The following is a 24599-nucleotide window of genomic DNA, read 5'->3' on the forward strand; positions in this document are numbered from 1 at the left end:
GACCAGCGTCACTGAAGAGTCCATATCCTGTTGTTAATATCCTATCAGAAGACAGACTAGGCAGTCAACATGTGGGTTTTCCTGCACGTTGATTTGAGGTCTCTATCCTATGTCTTGGTTTTAATGGAGCAGAGAGATAAGCCCAATTTGTAAAGAGATCTGATCCACCACTATAAATGGATCTTTTCCATTGAAGCCACTAGTATGAGAGTGATTCCGGACTATTAGTATTCTTGTTTTCCGGCCTCCTGAATCCTGAATACTGATCCTATTCTCATGTCCGATTCTTTGCCTCTGTTGTAAATTTGCACTGCACATTTTAACCTTGCTGCTAAAAAAAAAAACAAAAAAAAAAAAAAAAAGGAAAAAGAGAGAAAGGGCTCCTAGCGTCCTGATCACAGAAGTTGGAAGTTCCGGACTGCGCCAACTTGAATATCATACTATTGTCCTATAACGCAATACTAAGACGATAGGGTTGGAGGAGCCAGAGAGGTCTTTACTATAGATATGCTACTCTGCCTTTGCACGTTTTTTTGGATTGGCACTATTTTTGTCTCCTCGTGTAGTGCTACTTTAGAGGTCTTGCAGGAGTATCAGCCTGTACCAATCCCACATAATGGCAACTTGAGCTGTCACCACGAAGTTTTGCTAATGCAGCATGTGTTCGGCTCGAGTTACGGCCACCCATTCATCGGTGAGCGTCTAGTCCCCAACTACTACTGCTGCAGTCGATTGAAAATTCCCACCAGGTCATTATGAGCCACCTCAGTGCGACTTTAACTTTGTTCGAATAAACCTCACGGTTACGTCCAGAGGCCGGCAGTTCGACCGACTGGCACTCATGTACCTGGGAGATAGTGAAGTATTTCGTACTTCAACAGCAGAGCCTACTACTGACGGAATTGTTTGGACCTACATTAAGGACATGTCACATTACCGATCATTATGGAAGGAGCAACAAAAGCTGGTTTTTGACCTTGGGAACTTAATTAATGATGTCTACACGGCTTCCTTCACCGTGACCCTGACTGCGCTCTTTTCGCATGGTGATCAAGTCAAAACTGCGGACAGGATCCTTCCAATATCGGCTATGAGGTCATCTCGCAATTCCTCGAGCGCTTTTACTGTTCCTACAGAGAAAGCAAAAATACAACATAAGATTCCTCCTACAGCGTCGCGCGCTGTTGTGTCTATCTCAGCATGCGGTCAATCAACGGAGGAGTTTTGGTGGTCCAATGTGCTTTCTTCAGATATAGGAACATTCAATAGCACAGTGGGGGAGCTATACGGCTATTCCCCCTTTCGTGAGATACAGCTTTATATCGATGGCGTCCTTGCTGGCGTTGTCTGGCCATTTCCTGTCATTTTTACAGGTGGCGTGGTGCCCGGATTCTGGCGCCCAATTGTCGGAATCGACACCTTCGATCTTCGTGAACCTGAAATTGACATCTCTCCGTTCCTTCCTCAGCTCACAGATGGCCAACTCCATTCGTTTGAAATAAAAGTCGTAGGCCTCGATGTCTTCGATGAGTTGGCTTCATTTTCTGATACAGTTGGCTCATACTGGGTAGTCACCGGTAATATCTTTCTCTACTTGGACGCCTCTGGGAAATCACCGCGCTCCAGCCGTTTTAACCGACGAGGGCTTTCTATTATTGCGCCCACACCCCACTTCACGGTCACACGAGACCTTATAAAGAACCAAAATGGGGGGAATGAAACCCTCTTGTACTCGGTCACTGCTGAAAGGACCCTCCTTATCACGTCACATGAATTTTCATGGAATCAAACTTTATCATACTCTAATTTCGGCGTGTTCCAGGATAGGGGTATAACTCAGGCAAATAGGCAGCAAACCTCGGGGAGTACTTCTATCACACTTCTTGGACTCAATAAAACACCAGACCAGATAACCTTCGGATATCCCTTATATGTCAATTCTACCACCAGAGTCACGGGGGAAGGGCAGACAATTGACGCCCGAATGCGTAGGGGTCTCTACATCGAAGCGACAGACGTCACTGGAATCTCCACTTACACTCTCACTTCGGGGCCTTCACGCTTGCACACCGAGCAATGGGGGAGTGCATTTTACCAATCCAAGAACGACAGCTCAGTTTCTTTTGGTGATACTACTGATGTTTTCGAGAGCACTAATATTAGGGGGTCATACCGAAGGACTGTTCACGCAGTAAATGGAAGTATTGTATCAGATACAGATGCTAGAGGTGGAAGGGACTTAGGTAGCTTTTCGTAGCTGCTCCAAATGACCCAGCCAGGATCTTCACTTTACCCATGCTGATTCTGATATCCCTCGAACATGCCTTCAACTAGCTTTGATATGTAATTCATTATACGTCCATGTTGTTCTCAATGTATATGAGTAGGCATTTGTAGTTGGTCAACTTGGGAATGATTGGACCGGGCGAATTGGGTTCTATATGACCCAACCAGAGTTAACGACTTATCTTCACGTGATTGCGCGATAAGATATCAGCTGCCCCAGGCTTCCATTGACTTGACTTCCCCTAGAGCATAGAGGCACTTCCAGAGGCAGTGTGCTGACACAGCAGGGTACGGAATGACTGTGGTACAGGCCGAAATATCCTATCCAAGTAAATTATTTTTCCTTTGCTGTTGTTTTGCAAACCCATCGCTGATTTCACGTACTCCCCAGATCCTGTGCCTTATAATTTGGCCGCTGCGTTTGCGCCAAGTGGTGCGCTCGAGACCGAAGGCCCTCCGGGCAAACGTCGTAAATTGACCTCTGGCTTCCAGAGTCTTCGTACCCTGAACGGCGTGGGGGAGACACAGATTCCGTTGGGTTATATTCCTCTGGCCCGCTTGAATTTGTACCTGGTATGCAAATCCAGGTGCACCCACTAGTTTAGCAAGATTGTCTTGCTCACCTGGCTGACTCCTCCAAATAGAATTTCGCAAAGGAAAAATGGAAGCCAAATGGATCCAGTAGCCTTTTTAGCACTGCATCTTCTTTGCCTGTCCTAATACAGACGGCTACAAACATTGACGCCCCGACTCACTGTGTGACCGGCCTGGGGAATGATTGCTTCAAACTCGAGCTAGTCACCACATCGGGCCGGAATTTTATCTTCGAGGAAGGGTTTACTAGTCCTCATTTATTTGACCTGGGTAAACATTTGTCTCTTACCCAGGGTCTCGTTTGCGCCGACAGGTACTCCAGGAAGATCCCCTCCGTCTGTTACCAGTCTACTCTTTATCGCTCAGATGATACAAGCAGATTTCATCTTGAAACGGTTATCTTATGGAAGGACTCGTTAGTCATAGTAGATCCCAGCCAATTAGCGGGTGGGCCGTTGAAAGTATTCTCCAGGTACGTTCTTCAGGAGCGAGACGATGCCTCAGAGTATACGGGCCAGCGATGGAAGAGTCAGCGAGGGGGCCATGAACTCGGTTGGTCCCCCCGTGATTTCTATGACAACGTCTACGTCCCCCCAGATACTCCAACTTCATCAGCAGCAATAAAGTGCGACTTACTCGAGTGTCAACTCTTTCCGTTTCAGAGGAGGGCAGTTAGATGGCTTTTGCAGAAAGAGGGCATGGAGCTTCAGCAAGACGGGCAAGTGGTTCCTATTACAAGCCAGCCGCAGGATCAGCTACCAGTGTCTTTCCAGAAAATTATTGATGCAGATGGACAGCCCTGCTTTGCCAGTAACCTCTTTATGATAGTCACGAAGGACATGTCAAAATGGTTTGATGCAGGCGTCCAACTTAAAGGAGGGATTCTCGCCGAGGAAATGGGACTGGGAAAGACCGTTGAAATGATCGGGTTGATGTGTCTTAATCGCCGCTTGTTCTCACCTGAGGAAACATTCCCAGTCAGTGGCAATGGTGGATTGAGACCATCGGGTGCAACATTGATCATAACTCCGCCTGCGATCCTAGAGCAATGGGAACAGGAGATCGGGGCGCATGCACCCGGCCTTAGTGTCTTTAACTATACCGGCATCCAACGTCATTCAACACTTTCTGACCAGGAACTCGTAGAGATGATCGCAGATTATGATGTGGTTCTTACTACCTACAACGTGCTTGCTCGAGAGGTACACTATTCCGGCGATGCTCCGAAGAGGAATCTGCGACACGAGAAAAGGTTCGAACCGAGGAAGACTCCACTAGTCCAGATCTCATGGTGGAGGGTATGTCTTGATGAAGCCCAGATGATTGAAAGCGGTGTTAGCAACTCAGCAAAAGTTGCTCGGCTGATTCCTCGTCGAAATGCCTGGGCCGTGACCGGGACACCGCTTCGCAAAGATATCAAGGATCTCCTCGGCCTCCTTCTTTTTCTACATTATGAGCCGTTTTCCGGATTTGTTTGGAATAGACTGTGTAGCAGCTTTAGGCCTGTGCTGGCACGCATTGTTAACGCTATTTCTCTACGACACAGCAAAGACCGCATTCGTAATGAACTTCATCTACCGCCCCAAAAACGAGTTGTCATTACGATTCCTTTTACTGCAGTCGAAGAGCAGCGCTATGGACAACTTTTTGAAAAAATGTGCGAGGACTGCGGCCTTGATTTGTCTGGGGCACCACTCAATGATGATTGGAACCCTGAGAGTCTTGCTGTCATCGAAAAGATGCGGAGCTGGTTAGTCAGGCTTCGTCAGACTTGCCTTCATCCTGCTGAAAACACTCGTCGGGCATTTGGCATTTCTAACGGACCCCTACGGTCTGTGGCTGAAGTACTTGAAGTAATGATTGATCAAAACGACGTCCTTATTCATGCAGATGAGCGGTCGCTTCTTTTGTCTCAGCTTCGACGTGGACAACTTCTAGAGAATGCCATGCACCGGCAACAAGCACTCGATCTTTGGAAAGTTTCATTGGAGCATGCAAGTGAAATTGTCAAGGAATGTCGAGACCGATTACACGCAGAAAGGTTGAAGAACTGGGGCAGTTCCGGCGACATGGTTCAGGGTGCAATGGCAGCAGATCCGGAAAGCGACGATGAAGGTGAAGAAACAGACAAGAATACTCGAGTGGGCGCCTACCGTCAGAGGTTAAGGTCCGCTCTTGAGATTCAACACATCTGCGTGTTTTTTACCGGAAATGCGTATTATCAAATAAAAACAGACCCCAAACTTACCACCCCCGATAGTGAGGAATTCAAATCTTTAGAAAAGCGTGAAGAAGAAGCGTATGAAGCAGCCAAGTTGATACGAAAGGAGATGCTGAACGATATTTCCGAAAAGGTTGGCCGCTATATGAAAATTATCAAGGGGAAGTCCCTAAATGGGCAACTTGTGGATATTCCAAAAATGAGACCCGAGCTCTATGCCCGAGGGCTGGAAGCTCGTCGTGTTTTTGACAAGCTCGAGGATTTTTGTGAATCTATGAACCAACATGCTGAACAATATGAAGCATGGCGCCAAATCATGGTCAAATTACTTTTGCAGCCACTGATTGACCAGGAAGACGAGAATGAGCTTGAAGGCGACGAATATGAAAAATCCACAAAGCATCAAGATGAAATGTATGTCTATATGGAAGCGCTGCGCGCAATGTTCGCTGATCGCCATGACGCCCTGACGGGGCAAAAAAATGTCCTCATCGCACACGAGGTCAAGAGTGGATTAATACAAGCCCAGAAAGGGGAAGGCCCTTCCCCAAAGCTGTTCCTCGAGATTATGGACACTCGTAGTAATACTAAACCCGATCCTCAACTGGGCTCACTTCGTGGCATTATCAGTGAGCTCCGCAGCCTCACAACTTCTCTGGAGTGGCAGGCCGGCGGAGGAAGCTCGCGAGCCCAGTCCGAACTTGAAATTGCTGAGCTGGTTCTCCAGAACGCCAGCCGCATGGCTTCTGAGCAAGGGAAAGTCGCATTGAATTTAGAGAGGGAGGTGGAAATGTTCCGGGACACCATGAATAATCGCCTTGAATATTACCGCCAGTTGCAACAGATCTCTGATACCGTGGCTCCCTATGATGAAGAGAGCGCTGGCAAACCTTTAGATGAGACGCTGTTTGCTGAAAAGCTTAAGCAGGAGGACGCCATAGACGAGAAAATCTCCTCCTTGAAGGCAAAGCGTCGTTATCTCATCCATCTACGTGATGAATCTGGTTCCGATGACTTCTCAAAAATATGTGTTATATGTCAATCAGGCTTCGACGTAGGTACGTGCTATATAAATCCATACCCTTACCCTACATGACCATGCTGGTGGGTGCTAATGCCTTGTAGGCGTCCTAACCGTTTGCGGTCACAAATACTGCAAGGATTGTTTGCGCTTGTGGTGGCATCAACATCGAACTTGCCCCACATGCAAAAAACGATTGAAAGCGAATGATTTCTATCAGATCACCTACAAACCGCAGGAGTTCGTTGTACAGGAGGAGAAAACACCTACTAAAAGCGAAAATCGCCCGTCAAAGAATTTCATTTATACCGATATAGGTTCCGGAACCCTTAGAGAGATTAGGAATATTGACTTGGATTGTTCTTTTGGGACCAAAATTGATACTCTATCACGTCACATTATGTGGCTACGGGAGCATGATCCTGGCGCGAAGTCGGTTGTTTTCTCTCAGTACAAGTACTTTCTAGAGATCCTGAGTACTGCCTTTTCTCGATTCAAAATCGGCTATAGCAGTGTCGACAGTAAGGATGGCATACATATCTTCAAAAGTGACCCGTCGGTAGGTTTTCCCACCCTCTCTCTTCTATTCAATAGTCCGCAACGCATAACCCGCTCCCCCTCTGGGATCAAGGCTGACAGCTTCTCCAGGTCGAGTGCTTTCTCCTACATGCTAAGGCGCACTCTTCAGGTCTCAATTTAGTCAATGCAACTCATGTCTTTCTCTGTGAGCCTCTTATTAACACCGCAATCGAGCTCCAAGCCATTGCTCGAGTACATCGAATCGGGCAACACCTCCCAACAACAGTGTGGATGTATCTCGTCAACGACACTGTAGAGGAATCAATCTATGATCTCTCTGTGTCACGCCGTTTGAACCACATTGTCCAGAAAGAAAAGGAGTCTGCCAAAATCTCTGATGACGAAGCCGTAGTCAATAAACTGACCGAAACAGCCATTGACTCAGCAAATTCGTTGGAAGTGCAAGACGCAGCACTAGCCAAGCTAATGACGAGCGGTGCTTCGGGCGGTGAGCTCGTTAAAAAGGATGATCTATGGCAGTGTCTTTTTGGCAACCCGAGCCAAGAAAAGGTATATGGCCATTCTGCGGATGCCGGGCAAGAGGTGGCAAGATTCTTGAGGGGGGAAGCAGCAGAACAGAGAAGAACGGACACTGGGGAGTTGCAATACTGAGTGTGATTCACAATCTATTTATTATGTATTTTACATTTACATCTGGAATTGAATATTGGAAGTGCAAGTTTTGCGTCATTTGTCTGCATTACTATACTATTTATGTAGACTGCGTCTCTGAACTCTTTCTGCATTATATCAATTTTGAGTAGCCATTGTCAATTTTTTTGGCACCACCTTGCCTTGTGCCACAATATGTTTATTCTGCTCTAGCCTATTAAACATGTCGCTATTTTCAAGGACTTTCCCAGCACGTACTAAGACCACTGTCCTTGTGGTCACTTTGCTTCATTTGGTTAGTGGTCGGGTGATAGGGGTGGGGCCTGAAATTGAAAATCGCTTGAAATGTAATTTGAAATGGCCATTGAAATTTGAAATCACTGGTAAAATATAAAGGATAGTGTAATTATGGACGGATCCTAATTTTTGCAGAGATTGTGAAGGCTCTTTTAGCCTATCTAGCCTCGCCACTTTTTAAAAGGTGTCAATATATATATTTATAGGTGTTGCTAGGGATTCCAGTACAATTTCTCGGGAATGGCAGAATGGGGATTCTAAGGCCCTAGCTTAAAACTCTGATGACTAACCACAGCTGGACCCATTGAAATGAAATTGAAATCAAAAAAAAGTTGAAATTTCAATATTTCGTAATGGGTTTGCCGATTTCGTTATTACACCAGCTCTATCGGGTGAGGTATGGAGAGCTGACTAAGCCAGCAGGTGTTCCCGATCGGGATAGCAGCCTGTCGGCCTCAGGACTGCAACTGACGTGTGTCTCTCTCTGCCTGGAGAAAGGCAGTGGGGTCCAGTGAGTTCTTGCGCCCATCATCCCTTCAACGCTCACTTGTGGCCTTGTCTACTGTATTGCTGCGTCCATGTGTAAGGAATTCGTTCTCTACTGATTATTGTTTATCATGGCTTCCGAAACCACGCCAGCGAACCCGGAGGCTCGTGAGCTGAGTCTAATATCCAAGGTTGAGCTGCGGATTGCTCTGGCGGACTCCGATGAGAAACTTAGTACTCTGCTTAATACATACTTGGCCCCCTTGTTATTGAAGCTGGGGTCTGGAAGTCTTGCAGTCCGCAACAAAGTAATTGCTGTGTGTCAACATATCAATACTAGAGCACAAGCCCCGTCTATCCAGCTTCCCGTACCCGCTTTGCTGAAGCAGTTCAAAGAGCAAAAGTCTGCCCTTATAAGACATTTTGACTTGATCTATATTCAGCAAGGTCTAGATCGCTTGGATTCCAATGCCAGAGTTGAAATATTGGTTCCATTGCTCCAGGGAGTCTCCGAGATCGGGACTCCCACTGATGACCAGGGGGCCGTCTTGTTCAACCTCATCCTACGACTATTACCCCTACTGAAGTTGCCACCGAGGGATAGTAACGATGATACACAGCTGAAGTCTAATCTCGGTCTCTCGGACCGAGATACCAACTTCTTAGCCTACTGGTTTGAAAAATTACTCCTTCTTTCTCCCGCAGAAAAGGGTGAGCATGCATGCCCAGGGCTTTCTTCCTTGCAGTACAAGTACTTAAACAAGGGGGCCTCAATATCTGAAACATGGAATCCATCCTCGAACAATGGTTTAAACCTGACTGAGACCAAAGCAAGCGCGTTGAGGTTTCTTTCCAGCGGAGTTTTCACGCCAGCGGAACGCTTCATTCCTGCCTTAATTGCGTGTGCGGATGCAAACTCTCGCCTTTCAGACCTCGGCGAGGAAATGACGAAGCGGTTTGTTCCGAATCTTGAAGATCCAGATGTTGTGCAGCAGTTGTATGACCTATACTTTGGAGCGGATACACCTGACAATCCTCTCGCAGCCAGGCCCGCTTTGAAGATAAAAATACTAAATCATCTGGGCAGATCCATTCGAGCTACAATGGATATAGACAAAGTAGTTCAGTTGATTGAGGAAGGTCTCCTTTACAACGCGGCAGGGTGTACCCAAGGGTTACAAGCCTCAAAACTGCGGACTCAGATCTTCACTTTTACCACTTGGGTAGTCCGAATGGGATCTTCTTCCGACCTCAAACGAATGGCACCAAAGATAATAGCAGGTCTTAGGGACTATATTCAGTCTCAGGGTTGGCCAAGTCCCCAGGATAGCGGGAAAAGGCTGCCTTCGAGTGACTTGGGTTTACGAGGCCTTGCCTATGAAAGCATCGGAGCCCTAGTCCCTAAAGTGGATTTCCATGTTCAAGATGAACATGAGACGATATCAGGTTTTGAGCTCATCAAATGGCTCTTCATATCACTGAGTTCTGATGATTCGTTTCCTCAGATTTTTGTGAGCATTGAGCAGGCTTTAGGAAGCATTCTCAATTCTTCCGTTGATAGCTGGGATAAGGAATTCCAGGACCATCTGCGTCCCTTTTTGGTTCACCAAATGCAAAATAGCACTGGGGCAACCGACTCACTTACGGGGTTTAGGATAGCTCGGGGGCCTCAGTACGCTGCCGTGCGTTTTTCCAACAGGTTCCTGCCTTATAGCGACATTGTGGCTCGCTGGATCGACCTTATTGCTGTCGCACGTGGATCTGAGAGGCACGAAGAGGTCATGGAAGAAGGTAAAAAGGGCCTGCATCCTTATTGGTACAGACTTCTGAATCCCAGCAAGGATAAGAAATGGGTTACGTCTATGACAGATGAATCGCGTGCTGCGTGGTTTAGATTTCCAAGCTTCTCCGAGACGACACGCTTTATTCTTGGCTCGACGGGCTCGGCAGTAGTACCAGGCCTTTCCGCAGCAGAGATACTCTCTGGACCATACAAAAACGCATTTTCCCCGGCTATCGATTTCATTCGTAATATCTTGCTCTGGGAGTCCTTTTCAAAATTTGGCGTCACCGCAGAGATCCAGCAAGATTGGGACGTCAAACTTGATGTGTTGCTTTCGACCGATGAGGAAGCCCGTTCGGCCCTTAGGAAGCACATGCAATCCTGCGATAAAGAGGATCTGCTGCTGTTTCTGACAAGCACTTTGGCCGGATTTACTGGCCAGAGCCGAGACGGTCGGCAGAAATGTGGTGAGCTGTTTGTCAGTATTTGCTCGTTGGCCTTGAATGACATAGTTGGAGCGATAGCACCACACGCGCTGTCATTAAAACCTGGTCTGTATAGCAACGATCAAGATAGACAAGATATAGCTGCACATGCGTTTGGAATATTAGCCTCGCATCCTACGGTTACTGAAAACGATCTGGGAAGTCTAGTTGTGGAGTTATCAAATTTCATTACAACGTGGAAGGAAGCAATTGGTGAGGCTGCCCTTAGATCTCGAGGTGCAATCCTTGGATCATCATACCTATTCAGCAGGCTTGCGTTTCGTGGTACGAGATACAAAACATCTGATGCACACGTGAGCCAATTCGCAAATGCAGTTTTTGATATCATTGAAACTGCCCGTGACTCTCTTCTCCGACGCTCTGCGCAGATAGCCATTGGACAGCTTAGTCTTTCTGGGATTTTATTGCCAACAATGCTTTCGGACGATAGGTGGAAGACGGTCAAGGGCAAAATAATGCTAGACGCAAAGGCTGAGAACGAAGCGGCTATTACGGCCATGGGACTACTCTCTCTGACATTTTCTGCGAACGATGCTTGCAGCTCACGGCTCAAGGACTGCCTGGATGCACTCTATGCCTTACATGAAATTCGCAGTCCGGAGGTCCACTTTACCATCGGGGAGGCGCTGAGTAGTGCTGCCGTGGGATGGGGATCTAAATCACTAGCCACTGAATTTGATGTCGATGCACAGGTCCCTGTGTCTTCAATCTCCTCGTCGCTGCTTGCTGAAATATGCAACAAGCTCATAGCTGACAGCGGTGCGTCGAAACCGTCTCTCAGGAAAGCATCGGCCATATGGTTATTGTGCTTGGTGAAGAACTGTGGCCACATAGAAGAAGTGCAAAATCGATTACGCAAATGCCAGAGAACATTCTCAAGTCTACTTGGAGATCGAGATGAGGTGGTACAGGAAACTGGGGCCCAGGGCCTAAGCCTTGTATATGAAATTGGAGACCAGGCATTGAAAGATGATTTAGTACGTGACTTGGTCGACTCATTCACGGCGAACAACTCCAATCTTAGAGGTGGAAGGGTCAGTGACGATACCGAGCTCTTCGAGCCAGGAGCTCTACCCACCGGAGGTGGCTCTTCAGTCAATACTTACAAAGATATCATGAATCTTGCTTCCGAAGCCGGCGATCCCTCACTTGTATATCGTTTTATGTCATTGGCCTCGAACAATGCACTTTGGACCAATCGTGCAGCTTTCAGCAAACTAGGAATCGCTAGTATTTTTTCTGACTCAAGTGCAAGGGGGTATTTGGCCAAAAACTCCAAGATATATCCAAAATTGTTTCGTTATCGATTTGATCCCAATCCGAATGTGCAGCGATCCATGAATACGCTATGGCAAGCGCTAGTCAAGGAACCTACGGAGCTGATCGACACCCATTTCGAAGAAATCATGGGCGATTTACTCCACAGCATGATATCAGGTCGAGAATGGCGGGTGCGACAGGCAAGCTGTGCTGCCATCGCAGATTTGCTCCAGGGGCGGCAAATAGATAGCTACGCGAAATACACGGATGAGATAATCAACAAGGCTTTCAAACTTGTTGATGATATTAAGGAATCGGTTCGAGCATCAGCTTTGAAGCTTTGCCAAACGATTGCGAATGCGGTGATCCGCACTTTGGAATCAAGCAATCCAAACACCAAAAGAACCAATGATCTGTTAGCAGGCGTCATTCCCTTTTTACTGAGCGACAAGGGAATGGAATCTGGCGTTCAAGAGGTCCAAGGTTTCGCTATTGGTGCCTTAGTGCAGGTGATAAAAAAGAGTCCCGGGGGCCCTTTGCGCCCATTTGTTCCCCAGATAATGGAACAATTCTTGAGCTCTCTGAGTTCACTAGAGCCACAAGCAGTCAATTATGTCCACCTCAATGCAGAGAAGTATGGGCTGAGTGGTCAAGATATTGACAAAATGCGACTATCTAGTATCCGCACGTCTCCTATGATGGGAGTGATTGAGCGGTACCTCGTAGATACGTTGGATGATGATAGTATGAAAGAGTTTGCGGTAAAGCTCGAAGGCGTACTTCGATCTGCGGTCGGACTTCCAACCAAGGTTGGCTGTAGCCGTGTTTTGGTCCTCCTTAGCATGAAGACCATTCTCTTTCGTCCCTATGCGGATCGTTTTATCCAACTTCTTACCAAATACGTCGTGGATCGTAATGACACCGTTAGTGCGTCATACTGCACATCCATCGGCTATATTCTGCGACTGGCGTCTGACGATCGGATCTTAAAGACGATTGAGTATTCCAAGCACCTGTACCTGACCGCTGAAGACACCAATCAGCGAGCCATCTCAGCGGAGATCTTACACTCAGCGTCGAAGCTGTCCAATGACAGATTTATGGCATTTGCTGCGTCTGCCTTGCCTTTCATTTTCGTTTCGAAGCATGACAATGACGACCATGTGCGAGAAATTTTTGAGAAGACATGGCAGGAGAATGTGGGCGGCGATCGCGCAGTATCACTGTACATCAAGGAGATTACTGCTCTTGTCTTGGAGAATTTAGGGTCACCCCGTTGGGCCATCAAGCACACAATGGCATTGGGATTAGCAAATGCTATTATGGCGTTGGATCCTGAGATTGATACTGCTACAAGCGAACGTCTATGGTTTGTCCTGGAGAAAGCGATGGCTGGTAAAACATGGGAGGGGAAAGAGACCGTACTGAAGGCATTTGTGAAGTTTGCGAGTCAGGCAAGGTCCCTTTGGCTGGAGAAACCTCAGCTTGGTGATGCAATGAAAGTGAGCCGTGTCCTTTTTTTAATGTTTTTTAATTCGTCAAGATCCAAGACATGTACTAACGGCTTTTTCTAGGCGATCGCAATTCGGGAGGCGAAGCGAAAGAACCCTCTCTATCGCCCGCATGCGCTTGTCGCATTGGGTGGAGTTTCACAGGCACGCAAGGATCTTAACCTCATGCCGGATACTGTGGGCATCATATCTCAAGTGATGGATGAGCTGGAGGATGAAGAGGACTCGATGGATATCGACTCGGGTAGCGGCCAACTTTCCAAGTATGTCCTTACAGGCCTTTGGCCATCTACGCCCACGTCCCTTCCCTTGCAACGCCGAGTACTATTTTTACTGATGTGTATTCAAGAAACAACCTCGAGGATACATTTGCGGCTTGCATTAAATGTATTCTGCAATGCTTCAATCCAGCATTAGATGGACGTGCAAACGGTAAGCTGTCGGTCAGTCAGATATAGTTAACTAGGGCTATTTGCTGACCAAGACGCAAGGGATCACCCGGTATTTAATAGACAACAATACCCTGCTTGAGAAAGTGTTGCGCCATGGGGGTAGGAGAGTGCAGATCACATTGTATGATCAGCTTCGTATGCTCTTCAATCGACTGGAAACGTGGGCTTCTGAGAATACGGGGGAACAGTTCGATTCCGACGCATTACAAGAGCCGTTGGCAGCGTTAGCGGGGGATATGTTCTCCCGTGAGATAGATGTATCAGTCGAAGCCATTCGGATGGGGCGGGCGCAGGCAGTAGCGTCGTATATTACCATCTGTCACAAAACGGGGCTCCAGACCAGCCCAGCAGTCCCCGAGCTGATTAAGTCCTGGAGGAGAGAGGAACGGTCTGGACCGGTGCAGCAAATCCTGGACCAGGCATTGCAGAGACTCGTGCCACGGTGAGCTTGAGTAATGCGCGCATTGCAGCAAAAAGCGTATCATGTCTTAGTCAGGGTCTTCTCTAAAGGAACAGGTTTCCAGCCTATAATTCACAACATGGAAATTGGCAGGAACATTGATTACAAGATAGAGAGAGAGTGTGTGTGTGGTGATGCGAGATGTATCCAATATCGACAGTATCGCCTGGACCCTTCTTTCTTTTTTTTTTTTTGCTTTTTTATCCCTTCCCTGACCTAGATCGCGGCGACGATCGTGCAAGATAGAGTAAAAGGCCAGACCGTTCCAGGCCAGTCTTATACATAGCGTGATTCACACAGCTACTAATTTAGTGCTTAACGTTGGCGGGGAATTGGTCCTTTGTCTCTCCCTCTCCCCTACACACACTCTCTCTCTCTCTTAGTCTCTTCCCCCCCCTTCGGCCCAGCATCAGAAGAAAGTGATCTAATGCAGATAGGCTCACTGGTCAGGCTGATTGATCCATTCAGTCATCATGAACTGCATCCAAAGTAGAACCTACCCAGTGACAGTCCTGCACCCTCTCCACTCACTCTGCAGTCATCCAGCTATTTTCCGGATGGGGTGAGCACTAATCAATAGTACCGCAACTGGCTCTTCAATTCCCATCTTTTCTTTTCCCTGAACTTATGAGGATGGGCTGGGCGTTTCTCTCATTTCAGCCTTTTATTGCTGTACTGGTGTCCTATTTGGTGATTTCATCCTACATGGTTGATACCTGCAGTGAACTAAGCTCCCGAGTAAGTGCTATTAATTCATTCCGATCAGAACTTCGAACTTGCCCGGTCGTCAGCTAACCCCAATGCCCTCATGTGGACAGCCTAAATGGAAGTTGCAAAAATCTTCCCGATTCGCCTGCGTTGGTTTCGATCACCTTGGAATGCCCTAGGGTACCTGACGACCGCCACCGGCGACCAGAGGAGTTGGATGGACGGCTTTAGTGGAAACGCCCGCTCTCCTCAAAAATCTGGCCCATCCTTATAATTTATGTACGCGTTTCTCCATACTGAGAGGCGCCTTTTTTTTTTTTTTTTTCCCTTAAGATGCGCCCACGCCACCTTCAGCTGCGAAAACATGTATGAACTGGATTTTTGGTTCTTCTTGGCTTGACGAGGTCATTCCTCCCTTCATCCTTTCTAGTATACCTCGGTCTCGCTTTAATGATCCTTTAGGGTCTTCTACGCTTGGCATTTGTCAACATTGAACCATATAAAGTGTCTTTGCAGGAACAAAGGGTCCTGCTTCTTTTCTCCTACTGCAATAAAATACTCGGGTTTGAGAGGCAAAGTAATGGGTGACTGCATTCTTTGTTTGTCTGTGAGCACACAAACTGAATAGAGACTACATAGGGGCCCTTAGTTTCACTCCATGACGATTGTTAGTTTGGTGAAGCCAACGCGACGGGGCAGCTCATTGAGGAAGCGTTCCCTCTGGCTCCCCATAATCGCCCCTAAAGAGGATGCTACGAATTCTGGTCTCAACCTTCCGGTGGCCACCAGAACTAAAACTACACGGTCCCGTGTGCGGTTTCCGCCACGGTCTCGAACCGGCTGCTGGTATGTCTTCCTGCCTCAAGATGCTGCAATCGTCGGGAAAAATTAAAGATAGTTTTCTCTAATTCTGGTTTTGCTCCCTTAGGACATGTAGAGTGAGCCAACTATCCATTGATATCTGGGAAGTACTACGTTGGGCGACCCGCAGCATGCTAACCTGTTCTTATACAATGTAACAGAGCCGCAAAGGTGGGTTAGTCCTGCACTGCACTTTGAAATCGAAGCCTTTTTTGTTCTTTTTGAAGTATTGTTTTAATCAGTCAACAGTGAAGTGCGACGAAAGTCATCCTCAGTGTAATGTATTACACACAGAGTCGCCGTTGGCTGGTTTGGGGAACTGCTCACTAACTGAGATTCCAGCAATGTACCCGCTTGGGCCACACCTGTGACTATCGACCCCGTTTGTGCTTTCGCGATGATACCCGTCGAATCATGGAACGAATGTCCGATGTCATTATAACGGGGAACATGATATGGGATCGTGGGTGGTCCTGTTGGTCTTGCCTTGTTTGTACTGAGACTGACGTTCTAGTTCCAGCTGACGTATCGAAGACACCCAAAAGCCCCATCACAAACTTGTGTCATAATCTGCCCTCCTTTGTGATGCTCACGTCGGATGAAGATCGGGAAAAGAAAGCAGAAGCCTCTATCCCTGGCACCTATCATGTTATTGTCATCCCGGAGAGCTTCGCTCACCTTCCAGAGTACACCGAGTGCACTCCAGAGAAGGATGGGAGAGATCTTGTGGCCAGTCCGCTCTTGATCACCAGCGGAGGAGATCAAGACAGAGACGGTCTCCTCGAGGACGATCCGAACGTAGTGATCCTAAAGGGGTTTGGGGACTCGCGAAGATATTCTATCAACCGTAAGAGTACCGGGCCGTCACTGAAAGCTGATTTGCAGAGTCCTTCCATTGATGTACCTTCAGCCCCACCCACCATTGCGCACGGAAATAGTAGAGAGCACATGCCTGAGCTAGTGGGACATGATAATATATTGCTCGAGCATTTCCGCGACGTGGTAGTAGTACAACTGATTCCCGAGATGAGCATGGGTGGCTGCCCAAATGGCAGTTCTATGTTAAGCAGTGAGATCTTTGAACAGAAGGCAGCTAGGCTTCCTCGCGTAAGTCTTCTTCCGAAAGCACCTTTACATTGCCTGATGGTCTAATGCCTGTTTGTGCAGCTATATCATGCGATACTGGCTTTATCCGCCCTCAGTTTGTCTCGGCAAGGCAGTGGTCTCAATATGGATGCGTTGCAGTACTATCACCGTGCCTTGGCTTCCTTGGAGGAGGAGGTTCCTGGGGATGAAGATCTCCTGTCAGACGGAGTTTTGCTAACACACTTTTTGCTACTTGTATATGAGGTCTGATTCGTCGAGGAACTGTGTGGCATGCGAAAGCGAAACTGACTTTCTGGCGCTTAGATTTCAGCAGCACAACTTGACGATTCAAACCTACGACCGTACCACACCTCCCAATTGCTTCACATCGCGCACCGAAGGCAATCTGCCTATGGAGCGGAAAGATACCCTTTCCTCCTGTGGTGGGTTTGCTACATTGATTTGTACGCCCTTCTGAGGGGGGTGGGAACCGGGGAATTTGTCAAGGCAGCCATAGAAAGCCGTTGGCTCCCCTCCGTGGAATCCCTGCTTGCCCCTGATGGACTCGAAACCTCGAGTCCGGTTCATCCTGAGGAGCGTAGCAATCTACTTTTGCTTTTGGAGCGCTTACACCATGACACTTTAGCACTAGCCCTCCGAATTGGCCTCCTGGTGTTGGAAGCGAGAAAAAGTCTGTTGTCGTATCCCGGCACCCAAGTTGGTATGTGGCAAAACGCTGAGGAGTTGCGCGAAGAACTCCAAAGGCTCTGGGGTTCCCCGGAGGCACACTTCTTAATACAGAACCAGTCCGTTCTTCCGAAACGGCCACGAAATCTACTGCAACAGGTAAGCTCCTGCATTTCAGGAGGGTGGAGGCGGCAAAATTCGGACGTGGGTAAGGCTAACAAGCAGCCCTAGAGCCAGGTACTCTTTCATACGACACTCCTCCTGTCCTACATCAGCCTCTGGCCTGGGCAACGCACGGGACGGGAAACCTCATCCACGGACGGGGACGGGGAGGCTCAGTACCAAGCCAGCGTCATACTTCACCTGGCTGAGGACATGATCCTGCCAGCCCACGAAAGTGGCCGGCATGTTATCATCTTCCCCATCTTCCTGGCTGGGACGGTCGCGAGATCTAGTGGGCTCAAAATCCGGGCATGGGAGCTGCTCTCGAGCCTGGAAGAAGAAGAAATGGGGTATCATGCGTCGTCGACCTGCCACCAGTTGCAGCTGGTGTATGAGCAGCAGATGCAGCAGACCTGGGACGGCAGCGAAACTCCATGGATTGACTGTGTTGAATTGCTGGGGGAACGAGGAAGCCACTGCTCTCTGGCCTGAGGGATTTCTCTAGTGTTTGCTAGTATGGTACCTGCAATACAGATAACGGGATGTTATAAGATCCATGTAGTTTATTCGTAGTAGGTCCTGACGAGATCCATGCATGGATGAGTTGGTTCTGGTTTTCGGCTTCGGGCCGATCCTGACCTGATCCACTCTTCGTCGTCGCCGACGTCTTCCTCTACTTCCTCTCCTCTTCGCCAGGATGATCATGCTCCAGGCAGACGATTTCCCTCATTCGTCACAGAGCCCTAAACGGAGCCAACAGTAGCGCCAAGTCGGTTGGATTCTAGTGAGCCAATGATGGCCAGTGAGCGTCTAGTACAGGAACCCCTCAGCGGCTAATCGGAGGAGGGACAGGATGAAGATGGAGATACTTCTTTCTCTCTCCCTCTCTTTCACTTTCTCCTCATCTTTTCTTCTGCTTTTTTGATACCCATCACCTATCCCATCTCCTCTGCAACAACGTTGAGAGCTTGACCGTCTCTGGATTTAAATACCTCCGACTGATAGATTCATCGAGACTTACCCCTCCTGGGCCTGGTCATTCTCTCCTCCTCTCTCACAGACCAGGGTCAAGGATCACACAGAATGAATCCCAACAGCAGCCATCAAGGTACCCGTTCAGAGGAGGAACTATTTCTAAATAGCTCGTCGCAGCCACCGGTCGAATCGCCCGTGGTGGGGCCGCTGCGCATCAACAAAAGAGAGACCCCATCGCCTGCACCGCAAAGTGTGCCTCTCCCATACCCCGACGAACGGCTGAGGCCTCAGCTGCTGCACAATCCAAGCCCGACAGTCGATGGTGGACGAAGGTCAGGCGACTCCCCCACCATCTCACATCATCCGCCGGCTAGGACCGACTATCCACCCGCATTGCGACCAAGAGATGGCCGCGAGCCTAAACCAGCAACCCTAGCAGAACGACGGGGCAATGTGCCTAAACCACTCCCTGAGTCCCCAGCTGGAGACTCCCCCGATAGGGAAGGACTGTTTGCCAGAAAGGACCACCGCCAGGATTATTGGCCGCCGCCCCCGCGCGCGACCTCGTCGGGGACCGCAATGAGACCACAGCCGGTGCAGAGCTTGCAACCACCGAGCAACGCGATCAATCGAATAAGTTCGACGGCGTCGACCTCCACTACACGCGCCCAAAGGGGCTCTCCTCCTCCCCCAGAAACCCCCATTGTTGAGCCCGGTCAACAGCCAGGATCCGACATCGAAGCTCGCTATGCGGCGTCTGGGATCGCCGGCTCGTCAACACTATCGGGCTTGCAAGTCCAGAGCACTGCTGCCCAGAGGAGAGCCGAACAGTACGCAGGCCATCAGACTACGAACCACCCGCCCGTTCAGCGGCCATGGACTCCAACAGAACAGCCAGGGACCCAACCGCATGGACCACCTACGGTGTATCAGGGCGCTGGGGTGATCTCCTCAGAGAATCCCCCTGCAATTTTACACTCTCCACAGCCCGTTGCAACTCCATCGCATGTCCCTTCGGCAAATCAACCTCCAAGAGTCCTCCCGAATGCTCTGGAGCAGGATTTAGAACGAATTCGAATTAGCTCCTCTCCTCCCCCAGCGTACTCAAGTGTATCCGGATCTGCCGCCTCCCAGGGATATCCGAATGAAAAGCCGCCTGTGCCCCCATCGACAGGACAGCCAGCGCCCTCTGCACTGCATCCTGCGACGATGACGCCTGTAAACGGAGCCGTACCTGCTGCGACACTGGCGTCTTCGGCTCAGAACCATCCTGCTTTTGCCAATGATCCACAAGCGCAGCAGCAGTCGCAGCCGCAGCAGCAACAACAGCCACAGCCGCAACCACAGCTGTCGGGGCCATCTCCATCGAACGTTATCCAGTATGCAACTCAGAATGGAACGCTGCAAACGATCCAACAGACCCAAGCCAGCGCCTTGCCAACCCCATCGGGAATCCCACCAGCTTCACCTCCCCCTCTCCCAGAAGGGTGGATCGCACACCTGGACCCGAACTCGGGCCAGTACTATTACATTCACCTTCCCACCCAGTCAACGCAGTGGGAGTTCCCGAAGGGTCCAACGCCACTGAACCTCAATGAAACCCCTTTGTCCCCAGTGGGAAGCGTGTACAGCACTCACCCTCTATCGTCCCCGGGGCTGTCGGCCTTCAGCAAGCCACTAACCTCACCAGGCCTCCCTTTAACTCCGGGGTATGAGAGCTTGCAATCCCCGGTGGTGGCCGGCTTTACTGGGGCCCCGCCAAGCAGCGGCGTTGATGTGTATAAAGTTGTTCCAACGAATGGCGTCTACTTTGGCCCATACCTTCGCTACACGAATATGGACGTGGAGCGTGGCATTTGGCTAGGCTCTATTCTCCTCGTCACCGACGCTGCACAACCGCCAACGATCCACATCCATCAGAGTCTTGACCTTTCCCCTAATCCCCGACAGCTGAAGCCGATGTCCATTGCCGCTCATCAGCGATGGGCCTTCTACAAGTATGATATTGACTGCCAGATGGATGACTCCGGCCCTGCAAAATGGACATACGCCATCACTTCCCACCTCGGGTGCACTCGCTACGAATTTCTGGTGGCAGGACGCCATGAGAGCAACTGGCGCTTGGTCACGACATCGGGCAACGATTTCTCACTAAACGTGAACGCAAATGAACGTTCCCGTCTCGGAGGGGCGGGATTGATGTGGAAGGACATCATGCAGAAGCACAATGAAATCGGAGGATTCCATGCACAACTGTCTCTCGGGGGTCAGATCTACGCGGATCGAATGTGGAAGGAGGTCCCATCCCTCAGGCAGTGGCTTACTATTAAGGGGAAAGAAGCCAGGAAGAATGTGCCCTGGACTGCTACCCACGAGGAGGACGTATCTCATGCCTACTTCCATTACTATACCAGCCACTTTGACCAGCCATATCTTCGGGAATCGTTTGCACAAATTCCCTACGTTTGTCAAATCGATGATCATGACATGTGAGCCCTCTTTGGATACCCCCTCCCCTCTTTCTAAAACCCTGACATTCGTGTGACTTCATTACTGAGATCAAACCAGATTCGACGGATTCGGATCATATCCCGAACATATGCAATTCTCGAATATGTTCAAGAACATAGGGAGGGTTGGCATAGAAATGTACTTACTATTTCAGCACCATACTACGCTGGAAATGCTCCGCAACGTCAGCACGGACACAGACTTATTCACAATCACCGGAACCGGTTGGCATTTTGTCAAGTATCTCGGACCGGCGGTGGTCGTGATCGGCCTCGATTGTCGATCAGAAAGGAATCCTCACCAAGTAGTGGCAGGACCGACGTACCAAGGTATATTCCCCAAGGTTGCAATGCTGCCATCATCTGTGCAGCATTGCCTATGGATGATATCTTTGCCTATCATCTATCCACGTCTGGAAACAGCCGAGCACATTGCGCACACGGTTGCTACGGGGAAAAGAGCCGTCACGGGGGCGTATAATGTTCTTGGGAAGGTGACCAGCTCCGTGGCCGGCGTCGTCGGCGCGAAAGAGGTGGTTGGCTCCGGGTTCGATTCAGTTAAACGTGCTGTAGGAAAATCCGGCCTAATGGGCGGGATTTTGAGCCCGTTTGGAGAATTTGACGTGCTTGACGAGCTCCGGGATCAATGGACCCATGAATCCAAGGTCCGTGAGCCTACTCCCTAGGAGGCTTTTATTTATTTGATTTTTTTGTTTTGTTTTGTTTTTTTGGTTCTGATTGCATGTGCAGGAACTCGAGCGGACCTATTTCATTCGCACCCTACAAGGCATTGCACACCAGAAGTCCTTACGCATGACATTCCTTTCCGGTGCAGTCAACGTCTGCGGTGCAGGCTTGGTGCATGACCCTGCCCATCCTTCGGACCATAAAACCATGTATCAAATCATTTCTTCGGCGGTGGTGAACAGTCCTCCCCCTTCGTATATCATCAAACTTCTCCACAACAGCAACAAACCACTCTACGTCCCTGCCAACGGTCATCGCTCCACTCCGTCGCAACCCACAGATACGAAAGAAGATATGATGGAGATTTTCCAATCCGATGTTACGGGCCAGCCGCGGGAGCACCGAAAGTTGATGGGTCGCCGGAACTATGCTGCCATTGTGGCTTATGACCCAGACGCTGTCAACGCAATGTACAGTCAGACAGGGATCGGCTACGCAGGGAACAAGTTAAATCTTGCCGTAGATTTCATGGTCCAGGGCGAAGGAACCTATGGCACTGTGGTCAAGTATGGTCCGGTCATTGTTCCAAGCCTAGAGCGTGGAAATTGATTCCCTTCTTATTATTATTAAATTATACACCTTCTTTCTGTCTGTATGTCCTCCTGGTGGACAGTTGTCGAGTTAACTTCCATGTTATCCATTATTAGCGTCTAGTTCGGATTACTATTCTCAATTTTCTATCGGTTACTTTGCACGACGCTATGAATACATTATTTACTTAGATACATTGCATTGCATCCTAGGGGCACGTCCCCTCCCTTAAGTTCTAACTAGAAGTGGATGAAGCAGTCAATCCATCCCTATCGAGATGTTTTTCTTGAGTATTGATGCGTCATCAGGCTTAAGTTTCGAGAATTAAAGACCGTTCGCTGATTGTCATGATACCCGCGATATCTGGAGCACGGACAGATAGTAGAAAATCGCCCTTGCGTTTCTACTAAGTTTCATCTATCTACCGTCCGTCTGCTACACACTTGCATATATAGGAGGTGCCTTGCATGGATAACCCTTTATGTAATGCGGCGCGTTTTAATCGAAATAGCACTGGCACGTCTATACTGGTTTAAGCTATGCATGTACTCTCGGATGTAGGTAAACGAGGTAGAATATAGTGATTTGCGTCTTGCTGATACCATCCTACATCATATCATATCATCTACGAGCCATGGTTTATCGCGCTATTTTACCCCTTGCCAGTCGGGTCTCCACCAGGTACACAGAGACCCAATCGCCAGAAATAGTCCCGGTGAGTAAAGAAGAGTTCCCACAGTCGGTACCAAGCTGGAATGCGATTCCAAGGCAAACCAAGCCATGATTGTTGCAGATCACTGATGCCCTGGGCCAGCAGCGCTGAATCAAACGAATCCCGGTGCATCAAAATGGCCTGCTCTTCCAGATAAGCCCAGTTGGGACTACATTTTCCTTCAGTAAGAGTAGAGCCAATCTCGCGTATTGCTAACTCCTGCGCATCCAGTGTCGATGAAATACATCGACTATCGTTGTTTCCCTCACAAAGGTTCACGTCCAAGATTGACGGTGCAAGATGCACCTTCGAGATGAACATCTCCCCGGCATGCATTTCATACCCCCATTTATCCAAAGGCAGGAGAGGGACAGGATCATGAATGTGGGTCACTCGGCGAAACCTCCACTGTCGATCGTCAGATAGTCTTTCGGCATCATTGAGGCCAAACATTGCATTCAGGAAGCGGACAAAGTTGCCATTTCCGATTTTCGGCTCCCCAAAAGTGGTCACCTGCGGAGCCCAACCGCGCAACTGCATCTCCAGTCCGGCCAGCGCAGCTACAGCTCCACCAAGTGAGTGTCCCACCAGGATCAATTCATAGTCGGGATATCGCTCCCTTGCAACAGAAACATGGTGGAGAACGGTGTCGCGAGTGTTTCGCCACGAGGTCATGAACCCTGCATGGACTGTACAATTCGGACACTGCGGGGGTTCCTCCCCTTTGTGCCCGTCGTCCACATTATAGGGAGTATAGGGCTGTGGGTAGGCCGACAAGTCGACGATTGTATTTGTGATCGAATAGGTGCCGCGAAACGCTACAATGATGCGTTTGGGAGACGGGGGGTGGCTGAACGCTATGTAGCCACATGAATCGGAGAGTAATGGACCCGTGTGCCACGTCTTGCCAGTTTAGTATCCATAACTAACGAGCTCTAACGTCTAAGGGGGATGGTTAGGGACCATCCAAAGGCTTACAGTGATCAGCTCAAAACTCGGGAGTTCAGCACAATGATTCAAGCACGCAAAGGGCTTCCAGATCCCAGTGTTCCCAACACAGTACGACACATCGACGACACGTGAAAGTTCTTCCAGAGATGCAAAAACCAATGGGGATAGCGTGCGGTTGGACTTATGTCTTTGATCAGGAGTCTCATCGCTCGACCAAAGTGTATTTGAGGCCGAGAAGCAGGGCAGGAATATTAGAGCAAGAAAAAGGGCCAAATAGCGGTCAGATGTCATTGTTGGAGCATGAATCAGCCCTGGCCATTATCACGGCGGTCCATGGTTATACACTGAGTTGCAGCAAGGGCAGTACAATTTGAATATGTACCTGTGGAATCGCCCAAAATTACCGGAGGGCGTTTCAACGTCATTTTCCACATTTCGCCACTCTAGAAGCTTACATGTGACTTGATTACCTGGCTGAGTAGTAAGGAGTATATGAGCGACTAACTACTATTCTTTTTCTTTTTCTTGTATTTTTTACTGCTTCTTAATTAGTATAGCTTTCTGGGCCTTTAAGAGCCACGTACGGTCATTCTCTAGGAAG

General features: G+C 49.0%; 5 protein-coding genes across 5 annotated transcripts; 4 read left to right on the forward strand and 1 right to left on the reverse strand.

Annotated features, from left to right (window-relative positions):
- Window positions 1–651: 651 nt before the first annotated feature.
- ATNIH1004_001163 (putative SNF2 family helicase/ATPase) lies at window positions 652–7313 on the forward strand (the record flags this gene model as incomplete). Its single annotated transcript, XM_033565863.1, has 7 exons — window positions 652–694; window positions 750–2191; window positions 2597–2615; window positions 2678–2859; window positions 2931–6159; window positions 6227–6681; window positions 6771–7313. The coding sequence occupies 7 exons, from the start codon at window positions 652–654 to the stop codon at window positions 7311–7313; spliced, it is 5913 nt and encodes a 1970-aa protein (XP_033431620.1).
- A 914-nt stretch (window positions 7314–8227) lies between these two features.
- On the forward strand, window positions 8228–14054 carry ECM29 (ECM29 family proteasome component; the record flags this gene model as incomplete). The annotated part of the gene is made up of 4 exons (XM_033565864.1): window positions 8228–13147; window positions 13220–13419; window positions 13506–13588; window positions 13648–14054. 4 exons carry the CDS (start codon window positions 8228–8230, stop codon window positions 14052–14054), a joined length of 5610 nt encoding a protein of 1869 aa, XP_033431621.1.
- Window positions 14055–15434: 1380 nt separating this feature from the next.
- ATNIH1004_001165 (fungal specific transcription factor domain-containing protein) lies at window positions 15435–18064 on the forward strand (the record flags this gene model as incomplete). The annotated part of the gene is made up of 6 exons (XM_033565865.1): window positions 15435–15653; window positions 15980–16112; window positions 16158–16744; window positions 16805–16987; window positions 17048–17569; window positions 17642–18064. The coding sequence occupies 6 exons, from the start codon at window positions 15435–15437 to the stop codon at window positions 18062–18064; spliced, it is 2067 nt and encodes a 688-aa protein (XP_033431622.1).
- A 591-nt stretch (window positions 18065–18655) lies between these two features.
- On the forward strand, window positions 18656–22353 carry ATNIH1004_001166 (WW domain protein; the record flags this gene model as incomplete). Its single annotated transcript, XM_033565866.1, has 3 exons — window positions 18656–21036; window positions 21116–21722; window positions 21808–22353. The coding sequence occupies 3 exons, from the start codon at window positions 18656–18658 to the stop codon at window positions 22351–22353; spliced, it is 3534 nt and encodes a 1177-aa protein (XP_033431623.1).
- Window positions 22354–22987: 634 nt separating this feature from the next.
- Window positions 22988–24289, reverse strand: ATNIH1004_001167 (lipase family protein; the record flags this gene model as incomplete). The annotated part of the gene is made up of 2 exons (XM_033565867.1): window positions 22988–23950; window positions 24026–24289. The coding sequence occupies 2 exons, from the start codon at window positions 24287–24289 to the stop codon at window positions 22988–22990; spliced, it is 1227 nt and encodes a 408-aa protein (XP_033431624.1).
- Window positions 24290–24599: the final 310 nt, after the last annotated feature.

This window comes from Aspergillus tanneri (assembly GCF_003426965.1).
Source record: "Aspergillus tanneri strain NIH1004 chromosome Unknown AapTan_2_pilon_pilon_pilon, whole genome shotgun sequence".
Lineage (NCBI taxonomy): Eukaryota > Fungi > Ascomycota > Eurotiomycetes > Eurotiales > Aspergillaceae > Aspergillus > Aspergillus tanneri.